Source organism: Leuresthes tenuis, unplaced genomic scaffold, assembly GCF_036924035.1.
Source record: "Leuresthes tenuis unplaced genomic scaffold, fLeuTen1.0.hap1 SCAF_15, whole genome shotgun sequence".
Classification (NCBI taxonomy): domain Eukaryota; kingdom Metazoa; phylum Chordata; class Actinopteri; order Atheriniformes; family Atherinopsidae; genus Leuresthes; species Leuresthes tenuis.
This window is the reverse complement of record NW_027325369.1, coordinates 868,469-896,193: the sequence shown is the minus strand read 5'-3', so window position 1 is coordinate 896,193 and position 27,725 is coordinate 868,469. Positions and strand designations below refer to the sequence as shown.

The window sequence follows — 27,725 nt, the reverse complement described above, 5'->3', positions numbered from 1 at the left end:
TGCTCTTTGGAACACATTGGAACAGCCTCCTACCAGAGTAGGTGGAGGCAGTGCTCTTTGGAACACATTGGAAGGGCCTCCTACTGGAGTAGGTGGGGGCGGTGCTCTTTGGAACACATTGGAAGGGCCTCCTACTGGAGTAGGTGGGGGCGGTGCTCTTTGGAACACATTGGAAGGGCCTCCTACTGGAGTAGGTGGGGGCGGTGCTCTTTGGAACACATTGGAACAGCCTCCTACCAGAGTAGGTGGAGGCAGTGCTCTTTGGAACACATTGGAAGGGCCTCCTACTGGAGTAGGTGGAGGCGGTGCTCTTTGGAACACATTGGAAGGGCCTCCTACTGGAGTAGGTGGGGGCGGTGCTCTTTGGAACATATTGGAACAGCCTCCTACCGGAGTAGGTGGAGGCGGTGCTCTTTGGAACATATTGGAACAGCCTCCTACCGGAGTAGGTGGAGGCGGTGCTCTTTGGAACACATTGGAAGGGCCTCCTACTGGAGTAGGTGGGGGCGGTGTTCTTTGGAACACATTGGAACAGCCTCCTACCAGAGTAGGTGGAGGCGGTGCTCTTTGGAACACATTGGAACAGCCTCCTACCAGAGTAGGTGGAGGCAGTGCTCTTTGGAACACATTGGAAGGGCCTCCTACTGGAGTAGGTGGAGGCGGTGCTCTTTGGAACACATTGGAAGGGCCTCCTACTGGAGTAGGTGGGGGCGGTGCTCTTTGGAACATATTGGAACAGCCTCCTACCGGAGTAGGTGGAGGCGGTGCTCTTTGGAACACATTGGAACAGCCTCCTACCAGAGTAGGTGGAGGCGGTGCTCTTTGGAACACATTGGAACGGCCTCCTACCGGAGGCCTCCCTAAACTGAGCACTTGTTTTCTCATTAATGTGCCTTTTCTTAACTGAGAAGCTGGTTGTTTGAACATTCTGAGTGATCAATAAATCAAGTAAAATACAGAAATGGACAGACAAGGCCAAATCAATAACCACAACAGAAGAAATATCAACAGCTTTAGAAATGACCAGGGCCAGAGTGTGACCTCGAAGGCGGGTCGGTTCCGTCACATGTTGCCACAAACCAAACATATCCAGCACAGAAGAAAATTATTTGGCTTTACCATTAAAATTCAAGATAAAATTGTTAAAATCAGTCGAGATAACAGACAATAATTCAGAAAATTCATCAATAAAACTTGCACAGTATCCTGGAGATACTGATTAATGATTAAGAACAGAATTTTAAAGCTAAAAGCTCAAATTTGGGAGGTGCTGTTTCATTAAGAACAGCAGCACTTGTGCTCTCTGTTAACCATGTTTCTGTCAGAAAAATAAAATCTAAATTGTGTGAAATGATGAAGTCATTAACTAACAGGGACTTATTGGACAGAGATCTAATATTAAGTAGAGGTAGCTTTGAGGAGTTTACTCTGGTCTCTGTTGTATTCTGAGTTGTACGTGGCACCGTTACCAGATCAGATAGAGTCACCCAGCAAGTTCACTGTTTTAGATTCCTTCTGTTACTAATACAGGAATCCTACTGGGTCCCAGCTTGTTCTCAGAACAGCTGTCAGTAGTAGGACTACTACAGCGGGGACCCTGAACGCATCATGGCAGGTTATCTTTGTTTTGAGCTCTGCTGCTGCAGAATAAAAAGTGTCATGTTCTTTTTCAGTATGTGGAGCCAAGCTGTCAGCTGTGACTGTCAGACTGAACATGACCGAGGAACAGCTGGACGGGCTGAAGACACAAACCACAGGTGACTGAGCGAACATCATGTGATCTCTGCTCTGTTTCCTCAGAGCTTGACCGTGTAACACAATCATCTACGTGTTTGTTTCAGTTAGAGCCTCTGAGCTGGTTTCCATTTCAGACAGACTGACAGCAGCTCAAAGGGAAACTGAAGGTGACTCTCGCTTTTTCTCTGCTGGTTGCATCTATTCATCATGTACTGCAATATATCAGAATAGTTTCTCATTAGAGCTGCAGGTCAGACTGAGAGTCAACGAGGCTGGAGTGAATGAGCTGAAGATGGAGAACGGAGGTAAACTCCAGGTCACAGATCAGCCTTCATATCCTCACTGAGGAGTGAGTGAAACCTTTTTAAACTGTTTCTTTCAGATCAGCTGAAGGTGGGCTTCTCAGCCGGACTGACTGACTCGGGATCAGTTGGACCGTTTGATGAAGAAACAACCTTAATCTTCTCCAAAGCCATCACCAACGTCGGCCAAAGCTACAACCAGTCTGCAGGTAGTGGTGCTCCAGTTGCATTCGTTTTGGTCACACAGCTCGTGTGTTCGGTCAAGAGCTGCTGTTGGTGTGGAAAAATGACTCGCTGAGCTCTCAGTTTCTGAGGAAAATAAAGTCCAGCACATTACCAGCTTTCATTGTAGGTCCCACACAGGCAGAATGGCATAATATCTCAATCTGGGGTGAAGTTAAACAAGCCCTCTCCCCCTTGATCATCCGTCCTTACAAGATGAAATAAAAGCAGCCTTCACAGAAATACTGTGGCAATACAACAGCATTAAACAGGCTGAATTAAAAGAGAAGAAAACCTCAGGATCTGATTCATTTTCACCACACCATCATAAAAGAGCTGCTGCTGGTTTTAGGAAAATGATGTGTGTATTGTTCTCTCAGGTGTGTTCACAGCTCCTGTCAGAGGAATTTACTTCTTCAGCTTCACAGCTGCAGATTACCTGAAGGGTTACATGGGTCTGTACCTGTACAGGAACAACCTGCCAATCATCTTCAGCCTGGACCTGAACGACCACGGCGGCTACGCCTCCTCCTCCAGTGCAGTGGCTCTGCAGCTGGAGGAGGGCGACCAGGTGCGCCTCAGTCTGCCAGCCAGCTACCGGCTCTACGACGACTCCCGAAACTTCTGCATCTTCTCCGGCTTCTTGCTGTTCCCGCTCTGAAAGTGCTGCCCCAGCATCAGGGTACAGGTGGGAGTTACTCTGACCAATAACTTTCTCCATCAAGACCACACAACTGGACTTTCATTTCAGTGGGTTGAGCAACTTCCTCGTTGCATTATTTGCATCATTGTCACCACGGTAACGAACCTTCCACTGAAAATGCCCCCTTTTCACACTCAGCCCCTCAGCCAGTTTACAGTCATCCATTTACTGTATGTCTTTGGGCTGTGCCCCCCCCCCCCCCCCCCCCCCCCCCCCCCCACAGAAAGCTTGCAGCTGACCTGCAGGTCCAAACCCAAAGTGCAGCGTGGTGCCAGTTGTTTAATATGTGCGCTTTTCTTAGACATGAATACATAAAGGTATTAACTCTCGGATAAACTGTGGTAAAACTTTTAGCAGAATAATCCTTATTAGATTTTCTTTCTTCTGTTCATACCTTAATGTTGTAGCTGGTTTAAATATCACTGGGTTGTGCTTCCTCTTCGGAGAATAAAATGTGATCTTACAGTTATTGGTCATGTGACAAACATTCAGCTTCACTTGCTGAGTAAAGGCTCTGCAGATAGAAGCATGTTCACAGTCCTGGTGAAATATCAGAGAAAACTTTTATTAAACGTGACAAAAACATAAAAATTTCCCCAACTGAACTCTGACATATTTGTGATCAAACCCAACAAAGTGTCTCCAATAAAGGTTATCAAAATGTGCATCAAAATAAGACTTCGACCGATGACTCTACAAAACACGAGTCAGTTTTGGGAGGAGAGGACAGAGTTCCTGGTCAGTAGTGTCACAGCTCATCAGACAATAAATACAAACTTCAGTCCAAACAAAAGTCATGCTGAACATTTTACACTCAAGTGGAAGAAAAATGACATAAAATAAAGGAATGAAAGTCGAGCTTCTTTATGAAGTTTCATATTGCCATTTGCTCATTTAAGATGTTTCACTTCCCTACAGCTCTATCAGCTACAATACAGAATAACCCCAAAAAGTGATGGCAGACGCATCAATCTGTGTACTTTCACTGAACTAAAGTGAAGGGAATAATACTTTAATAATCCCAAAGTGGGAAATCATTTTACAGCATAACGATAAATAGATATTAGTCATGGTGTGGAGTTATTGCTGTGGACAGGGACGACCTCCTGAAGCGAAGCATCTGGCTGAACAGAATTATTCCAGACACGGAAGGGCCTCAGCTTCCATTGGAAATGCATTCTGCTCAGTGTTGCATTTCCAGGAGAATCCCCTCAGCCATGAAGAATCCCTCACAGCTGATCTGCACAGGCTTTTAGGAGCCCGGGGCTGACATCATTTGGACCTGCAGCCTTGTTCTGGCTCAGTCTCTCCAGCTGCTTCTTCACCTGACTGCTGGAGACACACGGACCGGACAGCGGGGCAGAGGAGTGGGGGGGGGGGGGGTGTCAGTGAGGCAGTGTTAAGATCCATGACTGAGGTGCAGGGTGACATTAATCTCTCAAAACTCTGCATTTTGTGGGGGAGGAAAACCTCTTTGGAAATGCAGAAATGTGCAGAAATGTTCTTTTCACCAGATTTATAAAACCATGTTTGAACATGGTTCTGTTTCTAAACACCAGTCGGGATTCATAAAAGCCTGCATGAGCATGATTTCCACCTTGATCTTCAGCCATGACTGAGACAGATGAGGCAGATGCCAGTGAAGAGGAGAAAATCTAATCGATTCTATTTGGTGTCTCAGTTGTGGATTCAGGACAGAGCAAAAAGTGATGAAAACAGAAGAGATCTTCTGTGAGTTCAGAGCATATAACCCTGCAGATGTAAAGAAAGAAAAGGGTTCCCCCACAGAGGAAGGAACACTACCCCTGAAGACTATGAAGAAGCAAATGAGTCAGTAAATCCTCAGTAAATCTTTCTCTAAATACTATGAAAACAGATCAAGTATCCCTCCATGTGACACGGCACCAACAATCGATCAGTAAGAACAAAGAAACCAATCTGCCATCATGCGTATGAATGGAAGGATACCAGACATAGGCGTGTTTTTTTGTGTGAACACATCGTTGATCCGAGAGAAAATCAGCCCGAACAGCCGATTCAGTCGCAGAAACATCCTTTGTTTTCATTTTAAGAGAAGCTCAGGAGGAAGAGCACCAATCACAGGGTCAACAATTCAATCCCCAGCAACTCCCGTCCACATGTTGAAGCGTCTTCAGGCAACATGCTGAACTCCTCACTTTGTGCTCACGGTGTACAGAACAAGCAGATTGATGGGTCAACAAGATCAGCAAAGATGTCCAACAGCAGATGATTGTTCACTAACAGATGAAGAAGACATGGAACAAAAAAACAACTGACAGCAAGTGTTAACAAGGAATGATAAACAGAAAAGAAGAAAGACGGTCTGTGGAGTCCAGTCTCTGTAGTGTTAATGTGCCTGATGTAGGGGGGGGGGGGTTCCCTGCTAAGTGGAGCTGTTCACCCTCCTGTGGACGGCCTGCAGGAGGAGCATAGAGTACTCCTCCAGCAGAGCTGCTGTCTTCTCCTCCCCCACTCCTCCCAGCATGCTCGGGGCACTGAGCGGAAGAGAGTCCAGCTCTGCCCTCATGGCCTGGAAGGCCTCTGACAGGAGGAGGGACATCTGACACTGGTCGGGGGCAGAGTCCTCCAGGGAGGAGCTGCTCACCTGGAAGTGTGTGGAAAATGAGCTTCAGACTAGGCGAAAGCTGATTTTACTTTATACACAACCCCAAAATCTCATAAACCAACATTTTATTCACCACAGAACATTAAAAGCGTCTCTAATGTTGGATATTTTACCATTTCACAAAGGATGGCAGCAGCACATCTAAAAAAAAAGGTGGGACAGCTCCATGTTCCCCACTGTGTAGCACCCCCCCTCTTCTTCTAACAACATCTGTAGCTGAGGAGCCCAGTTGCTGTTCTTTTGTGATGCTCCAAATGTTTTTAATTTTCAGATTTCCACAAATCTAATTGCCCACAGAACAGTTTCCACTCTGCCTCAGTCCACCTTAAATGACACAACTCTTTTGAGACGTGTTGCTGCCATCAAATCCAATCTGGTATTTTTGATGAAATAGTACAACAGCTCACTTTGAACATGTGATATATTCATATGTTGTGTAAATGTAACATTTTAAGTCTTTGCATTCTGTTTTTTTTACATTAAAAATGTTCAAATGAACTGAAGAACAGACACCAGAAATGGTTTACCTGCAGGAAACTGTTATAACACGGTTTGATTTTTAGTTTTGTGGTGATAATAGAAAAGACTGCAGCTGTTTCCATGTGGACGTTTCCTTTCATCATCACAGAAGATCAGTTTCCACCTTGATTACGCAATAATGCAAAGCTGAATGACTTTTTTCTGTGGTGATTCTGTTTTTTCATGTTAATAAAGTCACGTCTGTTTCAATATTCAGTGGTGCTGTGATCATCTATGACTGAAGTAATTAAAAGAGATGTTGGAAGTTTAAAACCAGCTGCACACTGAGGGTAGCTTTCGATGCTCACCTTCCTGTACAGGTGTGTAGCTCTCCTAAAGCAGCTCTGCAGCTCGTTAGCCAAAGCCTTACAAGTCTCCAGACTGACCGGCTGATCTGCAGCAGGTGAGGAAACGTCGTCTTCTTCTTCTTCTTTGCCCTTAACTTCACCAAAGAGTGATACAAGTAAGGATCATAGACAGGAAACAAGACACCGCACACACACATGTAAAGTATATATGCTGGGCTTTGGGTTTCTAAAGGAATTCACTTTCATACATTTGATTTGATGAAGGGAGCAAGGAAGAGTCGGGGGGTGAAGTGAAAACAGTAACTAAGAGACAGACAGGAGTGACACGTCTCACCCGTTCAGAGGAGGAGAAGGGGCAGAGCCAGAGAGAATACAGGATGAAGGGATGAAGAAGAAGAAGGAGAGGAGGATGAGAGTCCAAACCTGCGGCGTCTGAGTGCTCTGCACCTGCAGGAATCTGAGCTTCCTCCTCCTGCTGGGGGGGAGTCAGGGGGGACACGGAGACTGAAGGAGACTGCAGTGATGGCGAGGCGGTAGACTTAGAGGAAGGTGTGAAGGAGTCCAGGGAAGGTTTGTCAGGAAGTGGCCTGCTGCTGCTGCCGGGGACACGAGCCTGAAGACTGCGAGTGGGAGGAGCCAGCCGGGCAGACGAAGAAGAAGAAGAAGAGATTACCACTGGGACTACGGCTGCGTGAGGGGGCGTGGCCAGGGCTGCGGTGGAGTGCACCACAGCAACAAGCGGAGTGTCTTTGACCTGAGAGGAGCTGACCCCCGGCAGCAGCGGTGTCAGTGCAGGATCCTCGCCAGCTTCAGGGATGTTGAGGCCGTCGCCCATCGAGATGGAGCGGGACATCTTGGCCATGGAGCTGGCAGTGGGGCTCATGTAGGAGCGTGGCACCGATGGAGTCCAGGACGACGAAGAAGACTTCCTCGCTGCACCACCCGTGGTTTCCTGCTGGGGGGACCGCGGGGAGGCAGGGTTGGGTTTCTGAGTGGGCAGTGCTGTGGATGGGGGGCGTCGGGGGGACGATGGGAGGGTGGTGGGTCGCTGAGGGGGAACCTCTCTTGATGGACATGAGTTCAGCAGAGAGTCAGAGGGGTCACCTGAGGCCACATGAGAGAAAAAGGAAACGTTACATACCGAGACGAGTCCTCAGTGCCTCACAAGAAGACCACGGTCTTATTTGGACCAAGCTATGGCCAAGAGTGTTACCTGAGTCGGTCAGCAAGCTGTGGACTGACTGAGCTTTCTGAAGTCCTGGCGTCAGATGAGGGGAAACCGCCCGGACTCCCAGGCCTACGTTCTTCCTGGGCTCCACAACAGTTTGGGCTTTCTTCTTCAGTGGGGAGGGCCGGGGGGTCAGCTGAGCAGAGAAGGTCTCCTGCTGGAACTGGTATGGATCTTCCTGGCTCTGGTCCTGAATCTGTGGAGGCTGTAACTGGTCCTGATTGTCCTGAGTGGTCTGATTCTGTGGTAAGTTGCAAGGTAAACAAGTCTGGTCCTGGTTCCATGACATACTCCTGCACTCTGTTCTGCTCTGATTCCCGTCAATCAGGGGTCGAACCTCAGAGACAAGAGGCCTGGTCTTAACCTCCCCTCTACCTCCACCGGTGGTCCACACTGAGAGAGGAAACGTGGTCCGGCTGGGGAGCAAACAGAAGATTAAACTTACAGTTAGCACCGATGTGGGCTCAGCCCACCACACTCCACCCTGCTGCTGCTTTCAGGACATGGCCAGCCAGGGCGGGATGAATGGATCAGCCCTACAGGCTCAGGCCAAAGGGCCCAGGAGTCTCATAGAGTGTTTACGTGATGCCTAATGTTTAAGTTTGTAGCTGTGTCTTACCATCCAGCTGAGGTCTGAGAGAGGAATCTGGAAGAGATGCTGAGACTTTCACTGGAGCTGTGCGACGTTCTGCTTGGACTTCCTGTAAAAACACACGGTTCATATGATCTGATTGGATCATAGCTGCCACAGAGCTGCCACAGATTTACTGTTGTGTAGTAACTGGCTGTTTCTGTTGTGGTGGTGGATGTTGAACTGTCTGGACTCATATTTTAAAAACACAAATACACAAATTTGCGGGTTGTGTTGTTGAAGGTTGTGTCAATGGAGGTTGTTACTGTTTGTGTTGGTGGTTGTGTTGGTGGTTGTGTTGGAGGTTGTGTTGCTGGTTGTGTTGCTGGAGGTTGTTTTGGAGGTTGTGTTGCTGGTTGTGTTGCTGGTTGTGTTGGAGGTTGTGTTGGTGGTTGTGTTGTGGGTGGTTGTGTTGGTGGTTGTGTTGGTGGTTGTGGGTGGTTGTGTTGCTGGTTGTGTTGGTGGGTGTATTGTGGGTGGTTGTGTTGGTGGTTGTGGGTGGTTGTGTTGCTGGTTGTGTTGGTGGGTGTATTGTGGGAGGTTGTGTTGGAGGTTGAGTTGCTGGTTGTGTTGCTGGTTGTGTTGCTGGAGGTTGTTTTGGAGGTTGTGTTGCTGGTTGTGTTGGTGGTTGTGTTGGTGGGTGGTTGTGTTGGTGGTTGTGTTGGTGGTTGTGTTGCTGGTTGTGTTGCTGGTTGTGTTGTGGGTGGTTGTGTTGCTGGTTGTGTTGGTGGTTGTGGGTGGTTGTGTTGGAGGTTGAGTTGGAGGTTGAGTTGCTGGTTGTGTTGGTGGTTGTGTTGGTGGTTGTGTTGTGGGTGGTTGTGTTGTGGGTGGTTGTGTTGGTGGTTGTGTTGGTGGTTGTGGGTGGTTGTGTTGCTGGTTGTGTTGGTGGGTGTATTGTGGGTGGTTGTGTTGGTGGTTGTGGGTGGTTGTGTTGCTGGTTGTGTTGGTGGGTGTATTGTGGGAGGTTGTGTTGGAGGTTGAGTTGCTGGTTGTGTTGCTGGTTGTGTTGCTGGAGGTTGTTTTGGAGGTTGTGTTGCTGGTTGTGTTGGTGGTTGTGTTGGTGGGTGGTTGTGTTGGTGGTTGTGTTGGTGGTTGTGTTGTGGGTGGTTGTGTTGCTGGTTGTGTTGCTGGTTGTGTTGTGGGTGGTTGTGTTGCTGGTTGTGTTGGTGGTTGTGGGTGGTTGTGTTGGAGGTTGAGTTGGAGGTTGAGTTGCTGGTTGTGTTGGTGGTTGTGTTGGTGGTTGTGTTGTGGGTGGTTGTGTTGCTGGTTGTGTTGCTGGTTGTGTTGCTGGTTGTGTTGGTGGGTGTATTGTGGGTGGTTGTGTTGGTGGTTGTGTTGGTGGTTGTGTTGGAGGTTGTGTTGCTGGTTGTGTTGCTGGAGGTTGTTTTGGAGGTTGTGTTGCTGGTTGTGTTGGTGGTTGTGTTGGTGGGTGTATTGTGGGTGGTTGTGTTGGAGGTTGAGTTGCTGGTTGTGTTGCTGGTTGTGTTGGTGGTTGTGTTGTGGGTGGTTGTGATGGAGGTTGTTTTGGAGGTTGTGTTGCTGGTTGTGTTGGTGGGTGTATTGTGGGTGGTTGAGTTGGAGGTTGAGTTGCTGGTTGTGTTGCTGGTTGTGTTGGTGGTTGTGTTGGTGGTTGTGTTGTGGGTGGTTGTGTTGGAGGTTGAGTTGCTGGTTGTGTTGCTGGTTGTGTTGGTGGTTGTGTTGTGGGTGGTTGTGATGGAGGTTGTTTTGGAGGTTGTGTTGGTGGTTGTGTTGGAGGTTGTGTTGCTGGTTGTGTTGCTGGAGGTTGTTTTGGAGGTTGTGTTGCTGGTTGTGTTGGAGGTTGTGTTGTGGGTGGTTGTGTTGGTGGTTGTGTTGTGGGTGGTTGTGTTGCTGGTTGTGTTGGTGGGTGTATTGTGGGTGGTTGTGTTGGTGGTTGTGGGTGGTTGTGTTGCTGGTTGTGTTGGTGGGTGTATTGTGGGAGGTTGTGTTGGAGGTTGAGTTGCTGGTTGTGTTGCTGGTTGTGTTGCTGGAGGTTGTTTTGGAGGTTGTGTTGCTGGTTGTGTTGGTGGTTGTGTTGGTGGGTGGTTGTGTTGGTGGTTGTGTTGGTGGTTGTGTTGTGGGTGGTTGTGTTGCTGGTTGTGTTGGTGGTTGTGTTGTGGGTGGTTGTGTTGCTGGTTGTGTTGGTGGTTGTGGGTGGTTGTGTTGGAGGTTGAGTTGGAGGTTGAGTTGCTGGTTGTGTTGCTGGTTGTGTTGGTGGTTGTGTTGTGGGTGGTTGTGTTGGTGGTTGTGTTGGTGGTTGTGTTGTGGGTGGTTGTGTTGCTGGTTGTGTTGGTGGTTGTGTTGCTGGTTGTGTTGGTGGGTGTATTGTGGGTGGTTGTGTTGGTGGTTGTGTTGGTGGTTGTGTTGGAGGTTGTGTTGCTGGTTGTGTTGCTGGAGGTTGTTTTGGAGGTTGTGTTGCTGGTTGTGTTGCTGGAGGTTGTTTTGGAGGTTGTGTTGCTGGTTGTGTTGGAGGTTGTGTTGTGGATGGTTGTGTTGCTGGTTGTGTTGCTGGTTGTGTTGGAGGTTATGCTGTGGGTGGTTGAGTTGGAGGTTGAGTTGGAGGTTGAGTTGCTGGTTGTGTTGCTGGTTGTGTTGGTGGTTGTGTTGGTGGGTGTATTGTGGGTGGTTGTGTTGGAGGTTGAGTTGCTGGTTGTGTTGCTGGTTGTGTTGGTGGTTGTGTTGTGGGTGGTTGTGATGGAGGTTGTTTTGGAGGTTGTGTTGCTGGTTGTGTTGGTGGGTGTATTGTGGGTGGTTGAGTTGGAGGTTGAGTTGCTGGTTGTGTTGCTGGTTGTGTTGGTGGTTGTGTTGCTGGTTGTGTTGGTGGTTGTGTTGTGGGTGGTTGTGATGGAGGTTGTTTTGGAGGTTGTGTTGCTGGTTGTGTTGGAGGTTGTGTTGCTGGTTGTGTTGGAGGTTGTGTTGCTGGTTGTGTTGGAGGTTGTGTTGCTGGTTGTTTTGCTGGTTGTGTTGCTGGTTGTGTTGCTGGTTGTGTTGGAGGTTGTGTTGCTGGTTGTTTTGCTGGTTGTGTTGGTGGTTGTGTTGGAGGTTGTGTTGGAGGTTGTGTTGCTGGTTGTGTTGCTGGTTGTGTTGTGGGTGGTTGTGATGGAGGTTGTGTTGCTGGTTGTGTTGCTGGTTGTTTGGCTGGTTGTGTTGCTGGTTGTTTGGCTGGTTGTGTTGGTGGTTGTGTTGGAGGTTGTGTTGCTGGTTGTGTTGGAGGTTGTGTTGCTGGTTGTGTTGGAGGTTGTGTTGTGGGTTGTTTGGCTGGTTGTGTTGGTGGTTGTGTTGTGGGTGGTTGTGTTGGAGGTTGTGTTGTGGGTTGTTTGGCTGGTTGTGTTGGTGGTTGTGTTGTGGGTGGTTGTGATGGAGGTTGTGTTGCTGGTTGTGTTGGAGGTTGTGTTGCTGGTTGTGTTGGAGGTTGTGTTGGAAGTTGTGTTGCTGGTTGTGTTGCTGGTTGTGTTGCTGGTTGTGTTGCTGGTTGTGTTGGAGGTTGTGTTGCTGGTTGTGTTGCTGGTTGTGCTGCTGGTTGTGTTGCTGGTTGTGTTGCTGGTTGTGTTGGAGGTTGTGTTGCTGGTTGTGTTGGAGGTTGTGTTGGTGGTTGTGTTGGAGGTTGTGTTGGTGGTTGTGTTGGAGGTTGTGTTGGTGGTTGTGTTGGAGGTTGTGTTGGTGGTTGTGTTGGAGGTTGTGTTGGTGGTTGTGTTGGAGGTTGTGTTGCTGGTTGTGTTGGAGGTTGTGTTGCTGGTTGTGTTGGAGGTTGTGTTGCTGGTTGTGTTGCTGGTTGTGTTGGAGGTTGTGTTGCTGGTTGTGTTGCTGGTTGTGTTGGAGGTTGTGTTGGTGGTTGTGTTGGAGGTTGTGTTGGTGGTTGTGTTGGAGGTTGTTTTGCTGGTTGTGTTGGAGGTTGTGTTGCTGGTTGTGTTGCTGGTTGTGTTGGAGGTTGTGTTGCTGGTTGTGTTGCTGGTTGCGTTGCTGGTTGTGTTGGAGGTTGTGTTGCTGGTTGTGTTGCTGGTTGTGTTGGAGGTGGTGTTGCTGGTTGTATTGTGGGTGGTTGTGATGGAGGTTGTTTTGGAGGTTGCGTTACTGGTTGTGTTGCTGGAGGTTGTTTTGGAGGTTGTGTTGCTGGTTGTGTTGCTGGAGGTTGTTTTGGAGGTTGTGTTGCTGGTTGTGTTGGTGGTTGTGTTGTGGGTGGTTGTGATGGAGGTTGTTTTGGAGGTTGTGTTGCTGGTTGTGTTGGTGGTTGTGTTGTGGGTGGTTGTGATGGAGGTTGTTTTGCTGGTTGTGTTGCTGGTTGTGTTGGAGGTTGTGTTGCTGGTTGTGTTGCTGGAGGTTGTGTTACTGGTTGTGTTGGAGGTTGTTTTGCTGGTTGAGTTGGAGGTTGTGTTGTTGGTTGTGTTTCTGGTTGTGTTGCTGGTTGTGTTGTGGGTGGTTGTTTTGCTGGTTGTGTTGCTGGCTGTGTTGGTGGTTGTGTTGTGGGTGGTTGTGATGGAGGTTGTTTTGGAGGTTGTGTTGGTGGTTGTGATGGAGGTTGTTTTGGAGGTTGCGTTGCTGGTTGTGTTGGTGGTTGTGTTGTGGGTGGTTGTGTTGGAGGTTGTGTTGCTGGTTGTGTTGGTGGTTGTGATGGAGGTTGTTTTGGAGGTTGCGTTGCTGGTTGTGTTGGTGGTTGTGTTGTGGGTGGTTGTGTTGGAGGTTGTGTTGTGGGTGGTTGTGATGGAGGTTGTGTTGTGGGTGGTTGTGTTGGAGGTTGTTTTGCTGGTTGGTTTGGAGGTTGCGTTACTGGTTGTGTTGTTGGAGGTTGTGTTGTGGGTGGTTGTGATGGAGGTTGTGTTGTGGGTGGTTGTGATGGAGGTTGTGTTGCTGGTTGTTTTGGAGGTTGCGTTACTGGTTGTGTTGTTGGAGGTTGTGTTGCTGGTTGTGTTGGAGGTTGTGTTGTGGGTGGTTGTGATGGAGGTTGTTTTGCTGGTTGTGTTGGAGGTTGTGTTTCTGGTTGTGTTGCTGGAGGTTGTGTTTCTGGTTGTATTGTTGTTGGTTGTGTTGGAGGTTGTGTTGTGGGTGGTTGTGATGGAGGTTGTTTTGCTGGTTGTGTTGGAGGTTGTGTTTCTGGTTGTGTTGCTGGAGGTTGTGTTTCTGGTTGTATTGTTGTTGGTTGTGTTTCTGGTTGTATTGTTGTTGGTTGTGTTTCTGGTTGTATTGTTGATGGTTGTGTTTTTGCTGGTTATGTTGCTGGTTGTGTTGTTGGAGGTTGCGTTTCCGGTTGTGTTTCTGGTTGTGTTGTTGCTGGTTGTGTTTCTGGTTGTATTGTTGCTGGTTGTGTTGTTGGAGGTTCCGTTTCTGGTTGCGTTTCTGGTTGTGTTGCTGGAGGTTGCGTTTCTGGTTGTGTTGTTGGAGGTTGCGTTTCCGGTTGTGTTTCTGGTTGTGTTGTTGGAGGTTGCGTTTCTGGTTGTGTTTTTGCTGGTTGTGTTGCTGGAGGCTGTGTTTCTGGTTGTGTTGTTGGAGGTTGTGTTTCTGGTTGTATTGTTGGAGGTTGCGTTTCCGGTTGTGTTTCTGGTTGTGTTGTTGGAGGTTGCGTTTCTGGTTGTATTGCTGCTGGTTGTGTTGTTGGAGGTTGTGTTTCTGTTTTGTTGCTGGAGGTTCCGTTTCTGGTTGCGTTTCTGGTTGTGTTGTTGGTTGCGTTTCTGGTTGTATTGTTGCTGGTTGTGTTTCTGGTTGTGTCTCTGGTTGTATTGTTGCTGGTTGTGTCTCTGGAGGTTGTGTTTCTGTTTTGTTGCTGGAGGTTGTGTTTCTGGAGGTTGTGTTTCTGGAGATTGTGTTTCTGGTTGTGTCTCTGGTTGTGTTTTTGCTGGTTGTGTCTCTGGTTGTGTTGCTGTTTTTTTTGCTGGTTGTGTTGCTGGAGGTTGTGTTTCTGGTTGTGTTGCTGGTTGTGTTTCTGGTTGTGTTGCTGGTTGTGTTTCTGGTTGTGTTTTTGCTGGTTGTGTTGCTGGAGGTTGTGTTTCTGGTTGTGTCGCTGGTTGTGTCTCTGGTTGTTTTTGCTGGTTGTGTTTCTGGTTGTGTTTTTGCTGGTTGTGTTGCTGGTTGTGTTTCTGGTTGTGTTGCTGGAGGTTGTGTTTCTGGTTGTGTTTCTGGTTGTGTCTCCGGTTGTGTTTTTGCTGGTTGTGTCTCTGGTTGTGTTGCTGGTTGTTTTTGCTGGTTGTGTTGCTGGAGGTTGTGTTTGTGGTTGTGTTTCTGGTTGTGTTTTTGCTGGTTGTGTTGCTGGAGGTTGTGTTTCTGGTTGTGTCGCTGGTTGTGTCTCTGGTTGTTATTGCTGGTTGTGTTTCTGGTTGTGTCGCTGGTTGTGTCTCTGGTTGTTATTGCTGGTTGTATTGTTGCTGGTTGTGTTGTTGGAGGTTCCGTTTCTGGTTGTGTTGCTGGAGGTTGCGTTTCTGGTTGTGTTGTTGGAGGTTGCGTTTCCGGTTGTGTTTCTGGTTGTGTTGTTGGAGGTTGCGTTTCTGGTTGTGTTTTTGCTGGTTGTGTTGCTGGAGGCTGTGTTTCTGGTTGTGTTGTTGGAGGTTGCGTTTCCGGTTGTGTTTCTGGTTGTGTTGTTGGAGGTTGCGTTTCTGGTTGTATTGCTGCTGGTTGTGTTGTTGGAGGTTGTGTTTCTGTTTTGTTGCTGGAGGTTCCGTTTCTGGTTGCGTTTCTGGTTGTGTTGTTGGTTGCGTTTCTGGTTGTATTGTTGCTGGTTGTGTTTCTGGTTGTGTCTCTGGTTGTGTTGTTGCTGGTTGTGTTTCTGGTTGTATTGTTGCTGGTTGTGTTGTTGGAGGTTGTGTTTCTGTTTTGTTGCTGGAGGTTGTGTTTCTGGTTGCGTTTCTGGTTGTGTTGTTGGTTGCGTTTCTGGTTGTATTGTTGCTGGTTGTGTTTCTGGTTGTGTCTCTGGTTGTGTTGTTGCTGGTTGTGTTTCTGGTTGTATTGTTGCTGGTTGTGTTGTTGGAGGTTGTGTTTCTGTTTTGTTGCTGGAGGTTGTGTTTCTGGTTGTTTTGCTGGTTGTGTTTCTGGTTGTATTGCTGGAGGTTGTGTTTCTGGAGGTTGTGTTTCTGGTTGTGTCTCTGGTTGTGTTTTTGCTGGTTGTGTCTCTGGTTGTGTTGCTGGTTGTTTTTGCTGGTTGTGTTGCTGGAGGTTGTGTTTCTGGTTGTGTTTTTGCTGGTTGTGTTGCTGGAGGTGTTGCTGGAGGTGTTGCTGGAGGTTGTGTTTCTGGAGGTTGTGTTTCTGGGGGTTGTGTTTCTGGAGGTTGTGTTTCTGGTTGTGTCTCTGGTTGTGTTTTTGCTGGTTGTGTCTCTGGTTGTGTTGCTGGTTGTTTTTGCTGGTTGTGTTGCTGGAGGTTGTGTTTCTGGTTGTTTTGCTGGTTGTGTTTCTGGTTGTATTGCTGGAGGTTGTGTTTCTGGAGGTTGTGTTTCTGGTTGTGTCTCTGGTTGTGTTTTTGCTGGTTGTGTCTCTGGTTGTGTTGCTGGTTGTTTTTGCTGGTTGTGTTGCTGGAGGTTGTGTTTCTGGTTGTGTTTCTGGTTGTGTTTTTGCTGGTTGTGTTTCTGGTTGTGTTGCTGGTTGTGTTTCTGGTTGTGTTTTTGCTGGTTGTGTTTCTGGTTGTGTTTTTGCTGGTTGTGTTGCTGGAGGTTGTGTTTCTGTTTTGTTGCTGGAGGTTCCGTTTCTGGTTGCGTTTCTGGTTGTGTTGTTGGTTGCGTTTCTGGTTGTGTCTCTGATTGTGTTGTTGCTGGTTGTGTTTCTGGTTGTATTGTTGCTGGTTGTGTTGTTGGAGGTTGTGTTTCTGTTTTGTTGCTGGAGGTTGTGTTTCTGGTTGTTTTGCTGGTTGTGTTTCTGGTTGTATTGCTGGAGGTTGTGTTTCTGGAGGTTGTGTTTCTGGGGGTTGTGTTTCTGGTTGTGTCTCTGGTTGTGTTTTTGCTGGTTGTGTCTCTGGTTGTGTTGTTGGTTGTGTTGCTGGAGGTTGTGTTTCTGGTTGTGTTGCTGGTTGTGTTTCTGGTTGTGTTTTTGCTGGTTGTGTTGCTGGAGGTTGTGTTTCTGGTTGTGTCGCTGGTTGTGTCTCTGGTTGTTTTTGCTGGTTGTGTTTCTGGTTGTTTTTTTGGTTGTGTTTTTGCTGGTTGTGTTTCTGGTTGTGTTGCTGGAGGTTGTGTTTCTGGAGGTTGTGTTTCTGGTTGTGTTTCTGGTTGTGTCTCTGGTTGTGTTTTTGCTGGTTGTGTCTCTGGTTGTGTTGCTGGTTGTTTTTGCTGGTTGTGTTGCTGGAGGTTGTGTTTCTGGTTGTGTCGCTGGTTGTGTCTCTGGTTGTTATTGCTGGTTGTGTTTCTGGTTGTTATTGCTGGTTGTGTTTCTGGTTGTTTTTCTGGTTGTGTTGCTGGTTGTGTTTTTGCTGGTTGTGTTGCTGGTTGTGTCGCTGGTTGTGTCTCTGGTTGTTATTGCTGGTTGTGTTTCTGGTTGTGTTTTTGCTGGTTGTGTTGCTGGAGGTTGTGTTTCTGGTTGTGTCGCTGGTTGTGTCTCTGGTTGTTTTTGCTGGTTGTTTTTCTGGTTGTGTTGCTGGTTGTGTTGCTGGAGGTTGTGTTTCTGGAGGTTGTGTTTCTGGTTGTGTTGCTGGTTGTGTTGCTGGTTGTGTTTTTGCTGGTTGTGTCTCTGGTTGTGTTGCTGGTTGTTTTTGCTGGTTGTGTTGCTGGTTGTGTTTTTGCTGGTTGTGTTTCTGGTTGTGTTGCTGGTTGTGTTTCTGGTTGTGTCGCTGGTTGTGTCTCTGGTTGTTTTTGCTGGTTGTGTTTCTGGTTGTGTTTTTGCTGGTTGTGTTGCTGGTTGTGTTTCTGGTTGTGTTGCTGGAGGTTGTGTTTCTGGAGGTTGTGTTTCTGGTTGTGTTTCTGGTTGTGTCTCTGGTTGTGTTTTTGCTGGTTGTGTCTCTGGTTGTGTTGCTGGTTGTTTTTGCTGGTTGTGTTGCTGGAGGTTGTGTTTGTGGTTGTGTTTCTGGTTGTGTTTTTGCTGGTTGTGTTGCTGGAGGTTGTGTTTCTGGTTGTGTCGCTGGTTGTGTCTCTGGTTGTTATTGCTGGTTGTGTTTCTGGTTGTTATTGCTGGTTGTGTTTCTGGTTGTGTTGCTGGAGGTTGTGTTTCTGGAGGTTGTGTTGCTGGTTGTGTTTCTGGTTGTTTTTCTGGTTGTGTTGCTGGTTGTGTTTTTGCTGGTTGTGTTTCTGGTTGTTTTTGCTGGTTGTTTTTCTGGTTGTGTTGCTGGAGGTTGTGTTTCTGGAGGTTGTGTTGCTGGTTGTGTTTCTGGTTGTTTTTCTGGTTGTGTTGCTGGTTGTGTTGCTGGTTGTGTTTTTGCTGGTTTTGTTGCTGGAGGTTGTGTCTCTGGTTGTGTTGCTGGTTGTTTTTCTGGTTGTGTTGCTGGAGGTTGTGTTTCTGGAGGTTGTGTTGCTGGTTGTGTTTCTGGTTGTTTTTCTGGTTGTGTTGCTGGTTGTGTTGCTGGTTGTGTTTTTGCTGGTTGTGTTGCTGGTTGTGTTATTGCTGGTTGTGTTGCTGGTTGTGTTTCTGGTTGTTTTTCTGGTTGTGTTGCTGGTTGTGTTGCTGGTTGTGTTTGCTGGTTGTTTTTCTGGTTGTGTTGCTGGAGGTTGTGTTTCTGGAGGTTGTGTTGCTGGTTGTGTTTCTGGTTGTTTTTCTGGTTGTGTTGCTGGTTGTGTTGCTGGTTGTCTTTTTGCTGGTTTTGTTGCTGGAGGTTGTGTCTCTGGTTGTGTTGCTGGTTGTTTTTCTGGTTGTGTTGCTGGAGGTTGTGTTTCTGGAGGTTGTGTTGCTGGTTGTGTTTCTGGTTGTTTTTCTGGTTGTGTTGCTGGTTGTGTTTTTGCTGGTTGTGTTGCTGGTTGTGTTATTGCTGGTTGTGTTGCTGGTTATGTTTCTGGTTGTTTTTCTGGTTGTGTTGCTGGTTGTGTTGCTGGTTGTGTTTTTGCTGGTTGTGTTGCTGGTTGTGTTATTGCTGGTTGTGTTGCTGGTTGTGTTATTGCTGGTTGTGTTGCTGGTTATGTTTCTGGTTGTTTTTCTGGTTGTGTTGCTGGTTGTGTTGCTGGTTGTGTTTTTGCTGGTTGTGTTGCTGGTTGTGTTATTGCTGGTTGTGTTTCTGGTTGTGTTGCTGGTTGTGTTGCTGGTTGTGTTTGCTGGTTGTTTTTCTGGTTGTGTTGCTGGTTGTGTTTCTGGTTGTTTTTCTGGTTGTGTTGCTGGTTGTGTTGCTGGTTGTCTTTTTGCTGGTTTTGTTGCTGGAGGTTGTGTCTCTGGTTGTGTTGCTGGTTGTTTTTCTGGTTGTGTTGCTGGTTGTGTTGCTGGTTGTCTTTTTGCTGGTTTTGTTGCTGGAGGTTGTGTCTCTGGTTGTGTTGCTGGTTGTTTTTCTGGTTGTGTTGCTGGAGGTTGTGTTTCTGGAGGTTGTGTTGCTGGTTGTGTTTCTGGTTGTTTTTCTGGTTGTGTTGCTGGTTGTGTTTTTGCTGGTTGTGTTGCTGGTTGTGTTGTTGCTGGTTGTGTTATTGCTGGTTGTGTTGCTGGGGTCTTTACTTGAGGCAGACGGGTAAGCCAGTGTGACAAAGTGCTCCTTTAGAAAAGCTTCCTGGTCTGGAGTCTGAGGGACGGGTTGAGACGCTCCTACTCGTCCACATCCTCGTCCTCCCTCGTCTTCCTCATATTCAATCTCCGGCTCAGAGGAGTTCCCGTCCACACTGAGTGGTTCTGTGTCTAACGGGCACAGGAGGTTAAGAGTTGGAGATGACCGAATTACAGACTGTATTTGTTCTCACATCACCTGTCTCACCATCTTTTGCAGGTCTGTCTGGACTGGGAAAGGTGGAGTTGAATCCTAGGGAACAGCCGCTGTCTGGACTGGGTTCATCTGGAGCAGTATGTTGTGTCTCCTTCACCTGGAACTCACTGACAGGACACAGAGGGCTTTAAAAGGGCGTTTTCCTGAGGCACTGCAGCTCTGGTGCATACATCATGTAAAATAAAAGACAAAATGCAACGCTGAGCAGACAAAGATGAAGTTGCAGGTAGTTAATGCTGCCCACCAGTCACCTACTCATGACAGCTGGATAGCACACCAGTCCTACCTGCCTGCCAGGCTCATTCTGTCCTCCCATTTGTCAGGAAAGAGCACCGGATCCTCTCTGCTCTGACTCTGATTGGACAGCTGGATAAAGTCTGGTCTCTGATTGATCACAGTCTCGTCATCCGCCTGTAGAAGCAAAAAATGCAAATCATCATGTCAAGAAATGTGGACCTAAAGATTTACTAATCTGCCCCAGTTCACATCCTGACTTTTTCAGGATTTCATCTTGGAGTCAACTTCAACCAGAAAAGGCCAAGATAATGACCCAGATCACAGTGCTGCATTTGATACGAAACCGTCTACCTATACAGTTACTTTAGTTTATTTCCTTTGCTGCAAGTGCAACATGAGGACTGTGCTGGTCAACTAGCAGTCCCTCTTCATAGGCTCTTTAATATGAGCCTTCAGATGGAAAAAGTCCCGGTGCTGTGGAAAGCTCCTTGTCTCATATTAGGGCAACCGGTGGAGCTGAATGACTACAGACCGGTGGCTTTGACATCTCATATCATGAAGACCTTGGAGAGACTCCTTGTTCATCGCATGAGATTGCAGGTTGCTGAGGATCTTGACCCCCTCCAGTTTGCCTACCAGAAACACATAGGAGTGGAAGAGGCGATTCTGTACATGCTGCATCGGGCATATGCTTATCTGGATGTGCCTGGTTCATATGTGAGAATCATGTTCTTTGACTTCTCCAGTGCCTTCAGCCCCATACAGCCTCCCATACTGAAAGACAAGCTTCTAGGTATGGGTGTGGCCCCCCTCCCTGGCATCGTGGATTATAGACTATATGACTGCCAGACCACAGTATGTCAGGATGGGGAGATGTGTTTCTGGAACACTGGAATGCAGTTCTGGAGCTCCACAGGGCACTGTTTTGGCTCCTTTTATTTTCATCCTGTACAGATCGGAATTCAGGTACGACTCAGAGTCTCTTCTTCTTCTCACAGTTGTTTATTTAGTAATTTATTATCATTATTATTCTAACGTACAATCTCTGTAAATATCTTTAATTTGAACTACTTGACTAATCTGAATAAAGTACTTTCTATTCCATTGTTCTTATTGGAAGCGTCCCACTCTTACTGATCTTTTCTCCTTTCCTGACCCCCATCCAAACGGTTGATCTTTTTTGCCACAACACTCTTACCCATGCAGAGGTAACTTGCAGGCTGATGGTACTCTGCATCTCCTCATTGGTCATATGACACCCTGGCTGTACTCCCTGACTCCTCCTTCTCAGGCTAAAGAGGTTATCAGGTTGAAGCTGTGTCTTAACCTAGTTGGGCAGGACCAAACATCAATACTAAGCTGACATCACACTTAAAAAAAACAACAACTTTTGGACTTTGTTGTGCAGTGTTTGCTCGCACCTTTACCTGCTCCTCCTGGCTTTCAGGACAGTATGAGTCTAGCAGTCTCAGGTCCAACATGGACTTCACCATAAAAGCACCATCAGCATTGGCCGTCCTCCTGGACCAACGACGGCGAGGAAGTCGACCCTCCGATGCCTGCTGTGGAGTCACAGAGAGCACAGATTCCACAGGTTCCACAAAAAGCAACAGAAGAAGAAGTCTCACATCTATACACAAAGGTCTAATCTATGTGTCCAGTCTGCCATACACTGTTGAATGTTAAACCCACAAAGATGGTTAAAGATTTAGGTCAGACATTAAAATCTGCCTTAAGTTTGTGTATCTAAATGTAATGGTCCAAGTATCTCCTTCAGTGGAAGCCATTAAACCTCTAAAGTCTCAAACAGACCTAACCCTAACCCTAACATCTAAAGTCTCAAACAGACCTAACCCTAACTTCTAAAGTCTCAAACAGACCTAACCCTAACCCTAACATCTAAAGTCTCAAACAGACCTAACCCTAACTTCTAAAGTCTCAAACAGACCTAACCCTAACTTCTAAAGTCTCAAACAGGCCTAACCCTAACTTCTAAAGTCTCAAACAGGCCTAACCCTAACTTCTAAAGTCTCAAACAGGCCTAACCCTAACTTCTAAAGTCTCAAACAGGCCTAACCCTAACTTCTAAAGTCTCAAACAGGCCTAACCCTAACTTCTAAAGTCTCAAACAGGCCTAACCCTAACTTCTAAAGTCTCAAACAGGCCTAACCCTAACTTCTAAAGTCTCAAACAGGCCTAACCCTAACTTCTAAAGTCTCGAACAGGCCTAACCCTAACTTCTAAAGTCTCGAACAGGCCTAACCCTAACTTCTAAAGTCTCGAACAGGCCTAACCCTAACTTCTAAAGTCTCGAACAGGCCTAACCCTAACTTCTAAAGTCTCGAACAGGCCTAACCCTAACTTCTAAAGTCTCGAACAGGCCTAACCCTAACTTCTAAAGTCTCGAACAGGCCTAACCCTAACTTCTAAAGTCTCGAACAGGCCTAACCCTAACTTCTAAAGTCTCAAACAGGCCTAACCCTAACTTCTAAAGTCTCGAACAGGCCTAACCCTAACTTCTAAAGTCTCAAACAGGCCTAACCCTAACTTCTAAAGTCTCAAACAGGCCTAACCCTAACTTCTAAAGTCTCAAACAGGCCTAACCCTAACTTCTAAAGTCTCAAACAGACCTAACCCTAACTTCTAAAGTCTCAAACAGACCTAACCCTAACTTCTAAAGTCTCAAACAGACCTAACCCTAACTTCTAAAGTCTCAAACAGACCTAACCCTAACTTCTAAAGTCTCAAACAGACCTAACCCTAACTTCTAAAGTCTCAAACAGACCTAACCCTAACTTCTAAAGTCTCAAACAGACCTAACCCTAACTTCTAAAGTCTCAAACAGAGAGAAGGAAAATCAGCTGCAAAAGTCTGGTTCACTGACCTTCCTGCTGTCGCCGCCGTACGCCTCATAGGACGCTGCTGAGGGGAAACAACAGTGAAAACATGCATCATCACACTGTAGATGGGAATAAGGGAGTTTAACTTCCGTCTAAAGCAACACCAGAGACGTTTGTGAACCTTAAAACTATGAGCTTCTGACTCATTTTGAAGTACGTGGACTTTTGTTGTGTACAGTCCAGGGCCTGAAACTACCCTGGAGTGTTAATCTAAGAGGCTTAGATACAGCGGTTCATGACTTGGCTCTTCAGCCCTGCACCTCACAGGTTTCACTGGCATTTTTGTGGGAATTTGATGGCGTCTTTGTCGCCTCTTCAGCATGATAACAAATTCATGTGTATGGCTGTGCATGTGCAAGGATCACACAGAGATTTCTCTTATGAAAGCATGTGTAGGGGACGCCAAAGAGCAAAAATCTCTGGTGTTACTGTAACCTCTGATGTTCTCTTCACTGATTAAAAAGCCTTTAACTGTCACTCTTGTGATTTATTTAATGACAGAGCTTTCTAGCACTTAACTGACCAAATGATTAATTACTTAATGATTATTCATAACCCGTAATAGACATGTCATTGAACAGAAGTGTAGTATAAGGGCATCTTTAAAATAATGTGCAAACGTGGAAGCTAACCTGTCTCATCCTCCAGACTTCCTGTATTGACCATATAAGGACAGTCGAGCTCCACCTCCTCCTCCTCCTCCTCCTCTGCGTCGGTGTCAGACGACAAGGTGACGACACACGGAGTCGGTGTCTCCCTGCTGCTGCTCACAAACATGATTAAACGTCATTGCACTACAGTCATTCTTCAGACTGAGCTCCAACCAAATTTTAGGCACCAAAGGCAGTGCAAAGGCCCACTGAAATGCAAGCGTTTGGCATTGTTATTCATATGCCAAATGAAGTGGCTTTTTGGGGGACTGCCCATCCCCCAGAAGTCCTGAAAGTTGTAGTGAAAATTGTTGTATTTTAACATGATCCATGTGGGAAACTGGCTCTACAGCTGCCCCTAAACTACAGCCCCTCTGGCTAATTTCACCATCATGTATAAAACAAAAAAGCCTCTTGGAGGTACAGCCTAAACTGAAAAAGTTTCACCCATCCAACTCATCACACAGGTCTGAAATTGGGTCCATATACTCTTAAGACGTGTAATTAAAAGTTATTAAGAGCTTGAGTTGTCATCAATGGGCGTGGCGGTCCCACAAAATTACCAAACTCAGCACAAAACAGGGAATTGATATATATATCTGCCACATTTTACAACCGATCTGCACCAAACGTCACACATATAATCCCAATCTGCTCCAGAACAGATTTACACGTCAGTATTGTACTTCAGTTATGTTATAGTATATATATATATATATATATATATACAGTTATGTATATTCAACACATCCACGGGGAATTTTGATGCTTCGCCATTTAACTGGAAGTCATTACAGAATCAATGCTCCACTCACCAGAGTATAGGGACTGGATAGTGTAGTGGTATGATGGCCACCTTTCTGGGTTCAAATCCCCTGCATTAAATGTACTACCCTCCTTAGGAAAGACTCCCCTCACCCTATCTGCCCTAATTACCCTAGTTGCTTTGGATAAAATCATGAGAGTTGACGTGCTCCATCGCAGGATGTTAGACTAATAGCAGGACTTCACCATGACAGATGAAGCTGCTGTAAGCCTGTACTGCACTGTCCTACAACACACGTATTTAGCATCACTGACGATGGCTCCAGCCTGAACTACCGCTTTGATTTGAATCCAAATTCAATGTTTCAACCTTTTGTGCAGGTTCAGTGAATTTCTCTGGTACACGATCTCCTTTAACTTTGGACACACTTTCTCATCAGTTGTGAGGTTCTCTGCTTGTGCTGGTAAACTCTACCTGAGCTTTGTGGCTCTCTGCTGAGGTGTTTTCTGGGAGTTGGGTATGGTACTGGGGGGTTGGAGCTCAGCATGTCGCTGCTTCATCCTGATGGTGATTTCTGGACTCAAACGCCACACAAAAATGCAGCTGAACACCCACACACATTCACGAGAAAGGAAGGGATGGATTATTGTCAGAGGTGGCCCCACAGTGCTGTGCTGCAGCTGTAAATGTGCCAACAGACAGCTGAGGTGTACCTGTCTCCCGACACCGTGATAAGGTGTCTGCAGTCACTGCTGAACTTCATCCCTGTTACAATCTCTGAAACACAAACACATTTCTGCTTCTGTTTCCCCAGGAATACATTCTGCATTCAACAACTCACAACATGCACACAGAAACTCTGACAAACATCAAAGAAACACGCACAAATACAACTACAGACGGACCTGAGTGTCCGAACATGGTGGCCACACATTCTCCAGAGAAGAAGTCAAATATACTGATGTTCTTGTCTGAGCAGGAGGTGGCGATGTAGAGTCCTGACGGGTCGATCTGCACCTGATGACGCAGGGAGGAGGAGACTCTTACCCCATGTTCCAACGAAAAGTTACTACGGCAACCATAGACTGACATACCTTAATGATGGTCCCATCTTCACCCTGGGAACCTTTATACAACTTCTTCTGTTTACCATTACTGATGTTAAAGATCCTACAGAACAGAGTTCAGAGATTTGAATAAAACAGTTCATGTTAGCTACAGATCTGTAAGAGTCAGAGTCTCCACTTTCCTCCTGTTCTGACACATGATGAAGACGATGAAGGGCAGTGACAGTCCAACAGAATGCTTTCTTTCCAAGACAAAAAAAGACTCCCCCACCCATGACTCTTTTATCTTTTCCTTTTCAAAGAGAACTGAGCAGTGACTGGCTTACCTGGTGTGGAGGAGCTTAGATTTCTAGAATCAGTTACCACGGTGACGGACCCTGATTTCAAATTCACTTGAAATGACTGACAGATGTTTTTCATATGCATACACTACACTAGCCATGACCCTCTGCTCTTTAACCGTCCTGTGATGAGGTCATAAGACGTGCTGCTTACGGTTTACAGCTCAGTGATTGGCTGCAGCATTACCTGATGTTGCGGTCCTGACAGCCCACTGCTGCGTACTTCCTGGTTGGTTCAACATCCATGTCGTACAAAGTCGTCTTCCTGACAATGTGATGTGTTCGTGTGAACTCCAAACCCTCCCCCAGCTGAGGAGGAAGAGGAGAACGGCCTGAACGTGATGATTGGGTTAAGCTTTCATTCATTTGTGGGTTGCCTCCTCTATTTACACGTTTCACTCTTTTTTATATCAACATAATTCTCTGCTCTAAAACCCACATGTTTAGCCTGATTCAGTGACTTTACTGAGGCGCTGATCTGACCTGTTGAGCTGTCCGGAAGTAGACGCTCTTATCGGCCCCGCAGCTGATCATCCGCACTTTCCCCTCATTGGCTGATGGACAGAAGAAGAGCAGAAGTCAAAGATAGCAGCAGCTAGCAAGCAGCCCAGACAGCAGCAGGCTGCACAGGTTCCCAGGGGTCAGAGTTCAGAGCAACTGACCAGCAAATCTGACGGCAGTGATGGAGGACGAGTGTTCATCCAGAGTCTGAACCAGACTATAGTCGTTGCCCGCATCCAGGACGTGGATCAGTCGGTCCCGGCTGGCTGTGGCTAATAACTGGAGACCTGAGAGACAGACAGCAGAACATGGACATGAAGTATTCTGCTGTTTATATCCTGCTACGAGTGCAGCGGGGGTGCAGGAATACGTCTGTTGCTGTCAGGTTGCTACAAATGTCATGAACTCTGCTGGAGAGGAGCTCAGGAAAAGGAAGAACAAGCTTACAGTTTGGAGTCGAGCAGAATTCCTCACGTTAAATTTATGAAATACATCGCTGACCTTGGTGGAAAACGCCAAGAATCTGAGAATCTTCACTTAACTGATGTCAGACTTAATAATAATAAAAATAATTTAATCCAGCTTTTGTTATTTCTGTTCTGAGTTCTGAATCTCAACAGCATCAATGTGTCTCTGTTCAACATTCACTGCAGCCTGTTCAGAAGATGACGGACTTCCTCTGCTTTACTTTGAAGGGGTTGATCTCACTGATCTGACTTTTCCACTTGTTAAAGTTTGAGTTCTCTCCTGCTGTCTTTACCACAAAGGCAACAAAACTTTTCTACTGACTGCAGGTCTTTGATCAGCTGCTTCTGGAAAATACACGACATGTCAGCTTCTCCTGTTAAACTGCTGAGCGTGTGCACATGTGTGCACGTGAGTCTCAGCATTCCTCTGGCTCTGCAGCTGTTTCCTGGGCAACAGGAATGTTGAGGTTGCAGGTTTAACCCAGAGAGACGTAGACTGCAGCAGCAGCTCATGTGTTAAGAACAAAATGAAGACATTTCAGCGCTGTGGGGACATGTTTTCTCCTCTTCCATGTGGGACAGACCTTTGCAGGGCTACTCCACTTCAGATGTGGCTCCAGTTCGTCAGCGAGTTACCGGCAGCAGCCAGCGGACAGAGCACTCTCAGTGCAGAACAGTGCTGCTGCAACATGCTCAGCAGTCTGTGGAAACCTTAGAAAGTGGACCCACTCTTTCCAGATGCAGAAGTGACACAATATAAAAACAAAGACTAACTGTTTCATTTGCCATTAGAACCCTTTTGAGTGCGTACTGACTGCTGTAAGATACCTTATACACACTGGGCCTCATGCAAGAACATTTTCGTATTTTCATTCTAAATTTCTCTCACTTTTTTCCGTAAGAAGGTCTCGTACGAACACGTCAGATTCTACAAACGCTAAGTTTAAGTGCACGTGCACGAGGATAGTAAATGTGCATACTCCACGCCCAAAATAACACCATATAAGGCTATGCTTCCTCTGTCATGTGCCTGGAAGTGTTGAGTCATGAGAACTGCATCAAGGCGCCAAAAGAACGACTTTACGGGCTCTGAGGTTGAAGTTCTACTTTCAGAGATCCAAAAAGGAAAATCTGTCATTTTTAGCAGTGCCAGCAGTGGAATTATGGGACCTGCTACAGCGAAGATTAATTGGATTTCATTGGATTATGATTACAATGAATTGAATTCCAATTGGCTTGAATTGGACTATATTATTTAAGTGCCTTGAGATGACATTTGTTGTAATTTGGGGGGTCTTCTGGCACCGCAGCTTCTGGTCTGCCTGGGTTGCTTCAGGTAGTGGGAAACCCTCGTTCATGACAATAATGTGCAAAACGCAGCATGCCTTCCATAGAGCAGTACCACACATACAGAGTCAACTTAACATTCACTTAGAGCATCATTTAAGTCAAACATAATAACATGATGTATGTATTTATCTATGACTGCTTCAAAGTAATTAAATATACAATCCATGACCTTGATGCCTTGAATAACAGCTATTTTACGTGACTCCTACAACGGGTCTGGATCACTCGTAAATTCTGTTCGTACATGAAAGAAAACTCAAAATACGAAAACATTGGTGAATGTGTAAATTCTCTTAAATCACAACTTAAGAACAGAAAACAAATCTGTTGTTGCATGAG

At 46.6% G+C, this 27,725-nt stretch overlaps 2 protein-coding genes across 3 annotated transcripts in view; both read right to left on the bottom strand.

Moving 5' to 3' along the window:
* jmjd7 (jumonji domain containing 7) overlaps positions 1 to 27,725 on the bottom strand; it is a 172,935-nt gene that overhangs the window by 95,591 nt on the left and 49,619 nt on the right. The gene's annotated exons all lie outside the window — the stretch shown is intronic.
* The window catches only part of mapkbp1 (mitogen-activated protein kinase binding protein 1), a 44,934-nt gene continuing 20,722 nt past the window's right edge, over positions 3,514 to 27,725 (bottom strand). Inside the window, exons 14-32 of one of the 2 annotated variants that reach the window (XM_072365293.1) lie at positions 25,731 to 25,856; positions 25,552 to 25,622; positions 25,256 to 25,377; positions 24,755 to 24,830; positions 24,566 to 24,677; positions 24,374 to 24,437; positions 24,135 to 24,263; positions 22,877 to 23,007; positions 22,229 to 22,266; positions 20,766 to 20,906; positions 20,543 to 20,671; positions 19,394 to 19,518; positions 19,099 to 19,214; positions 18,846 to 19,022; positions 8,286 to 8,367; positions 7,652 to 8,082; positions 6,862 to 7,542; positions 6,439 to 6,572; positions 3,514 to 5,590 (exon numbers count right to left, since the gene is read on the bottom strand). In XM_072365293.1, the coding sequence (XP_072221394.1) occupies positions 5,369 to 5,590; positions 6,439 to 6,572; positions 6,862 to 7,542; positions 7,652 to 8,082; positions 8,286 to 8,367; positions 18,846 to 19,022; positions 19,099 to 19,214; positions 19,394 to 19,518; positions 20,543 to 20,671; positions 20,766 to 20,906; positions 22,229 to 22,266; positions 22,877 to 23,007; positions 24,135 to 24,263; positions 24,374 to 24,437; positions 24,566 to 24,677; positions 24,755 to 24,830; positions 25,256 to 25,377; positions 25,552 to 25,622; positions 25,731 to 25,856 (3,107 nt within the window). In that variant the 3' untranslated portion in view covers positions 3,514 to 5,368. Of the gene's footprint in view, positions 5,591 to 6,438; positions 6,573 to 6,861; positions 7,543 to 7,651; positions 8,083 to 8,285; positions 8,368 to 18,845; positions 19,023 to 19,089; positions 19,215 to 19,393; positions 19,519 to 20,542; positions 20,672 to 20,765; positions 20,907 to 22,228; positions 22,267 to 22,876; positions 23,008 to 24,134; positions 24,264 to 24,373; positions 24,438 to 24,565; positions 24,678 to 24,754; positions 24,831 to 25,255; positions 25,378 to 25,551; positions 25,623 to 25,730; positions 25,857 to 27,725 lie in introns of both variants that reach the window. The other variant, XM_072365292.1, reaches the window with a different exon arrangement.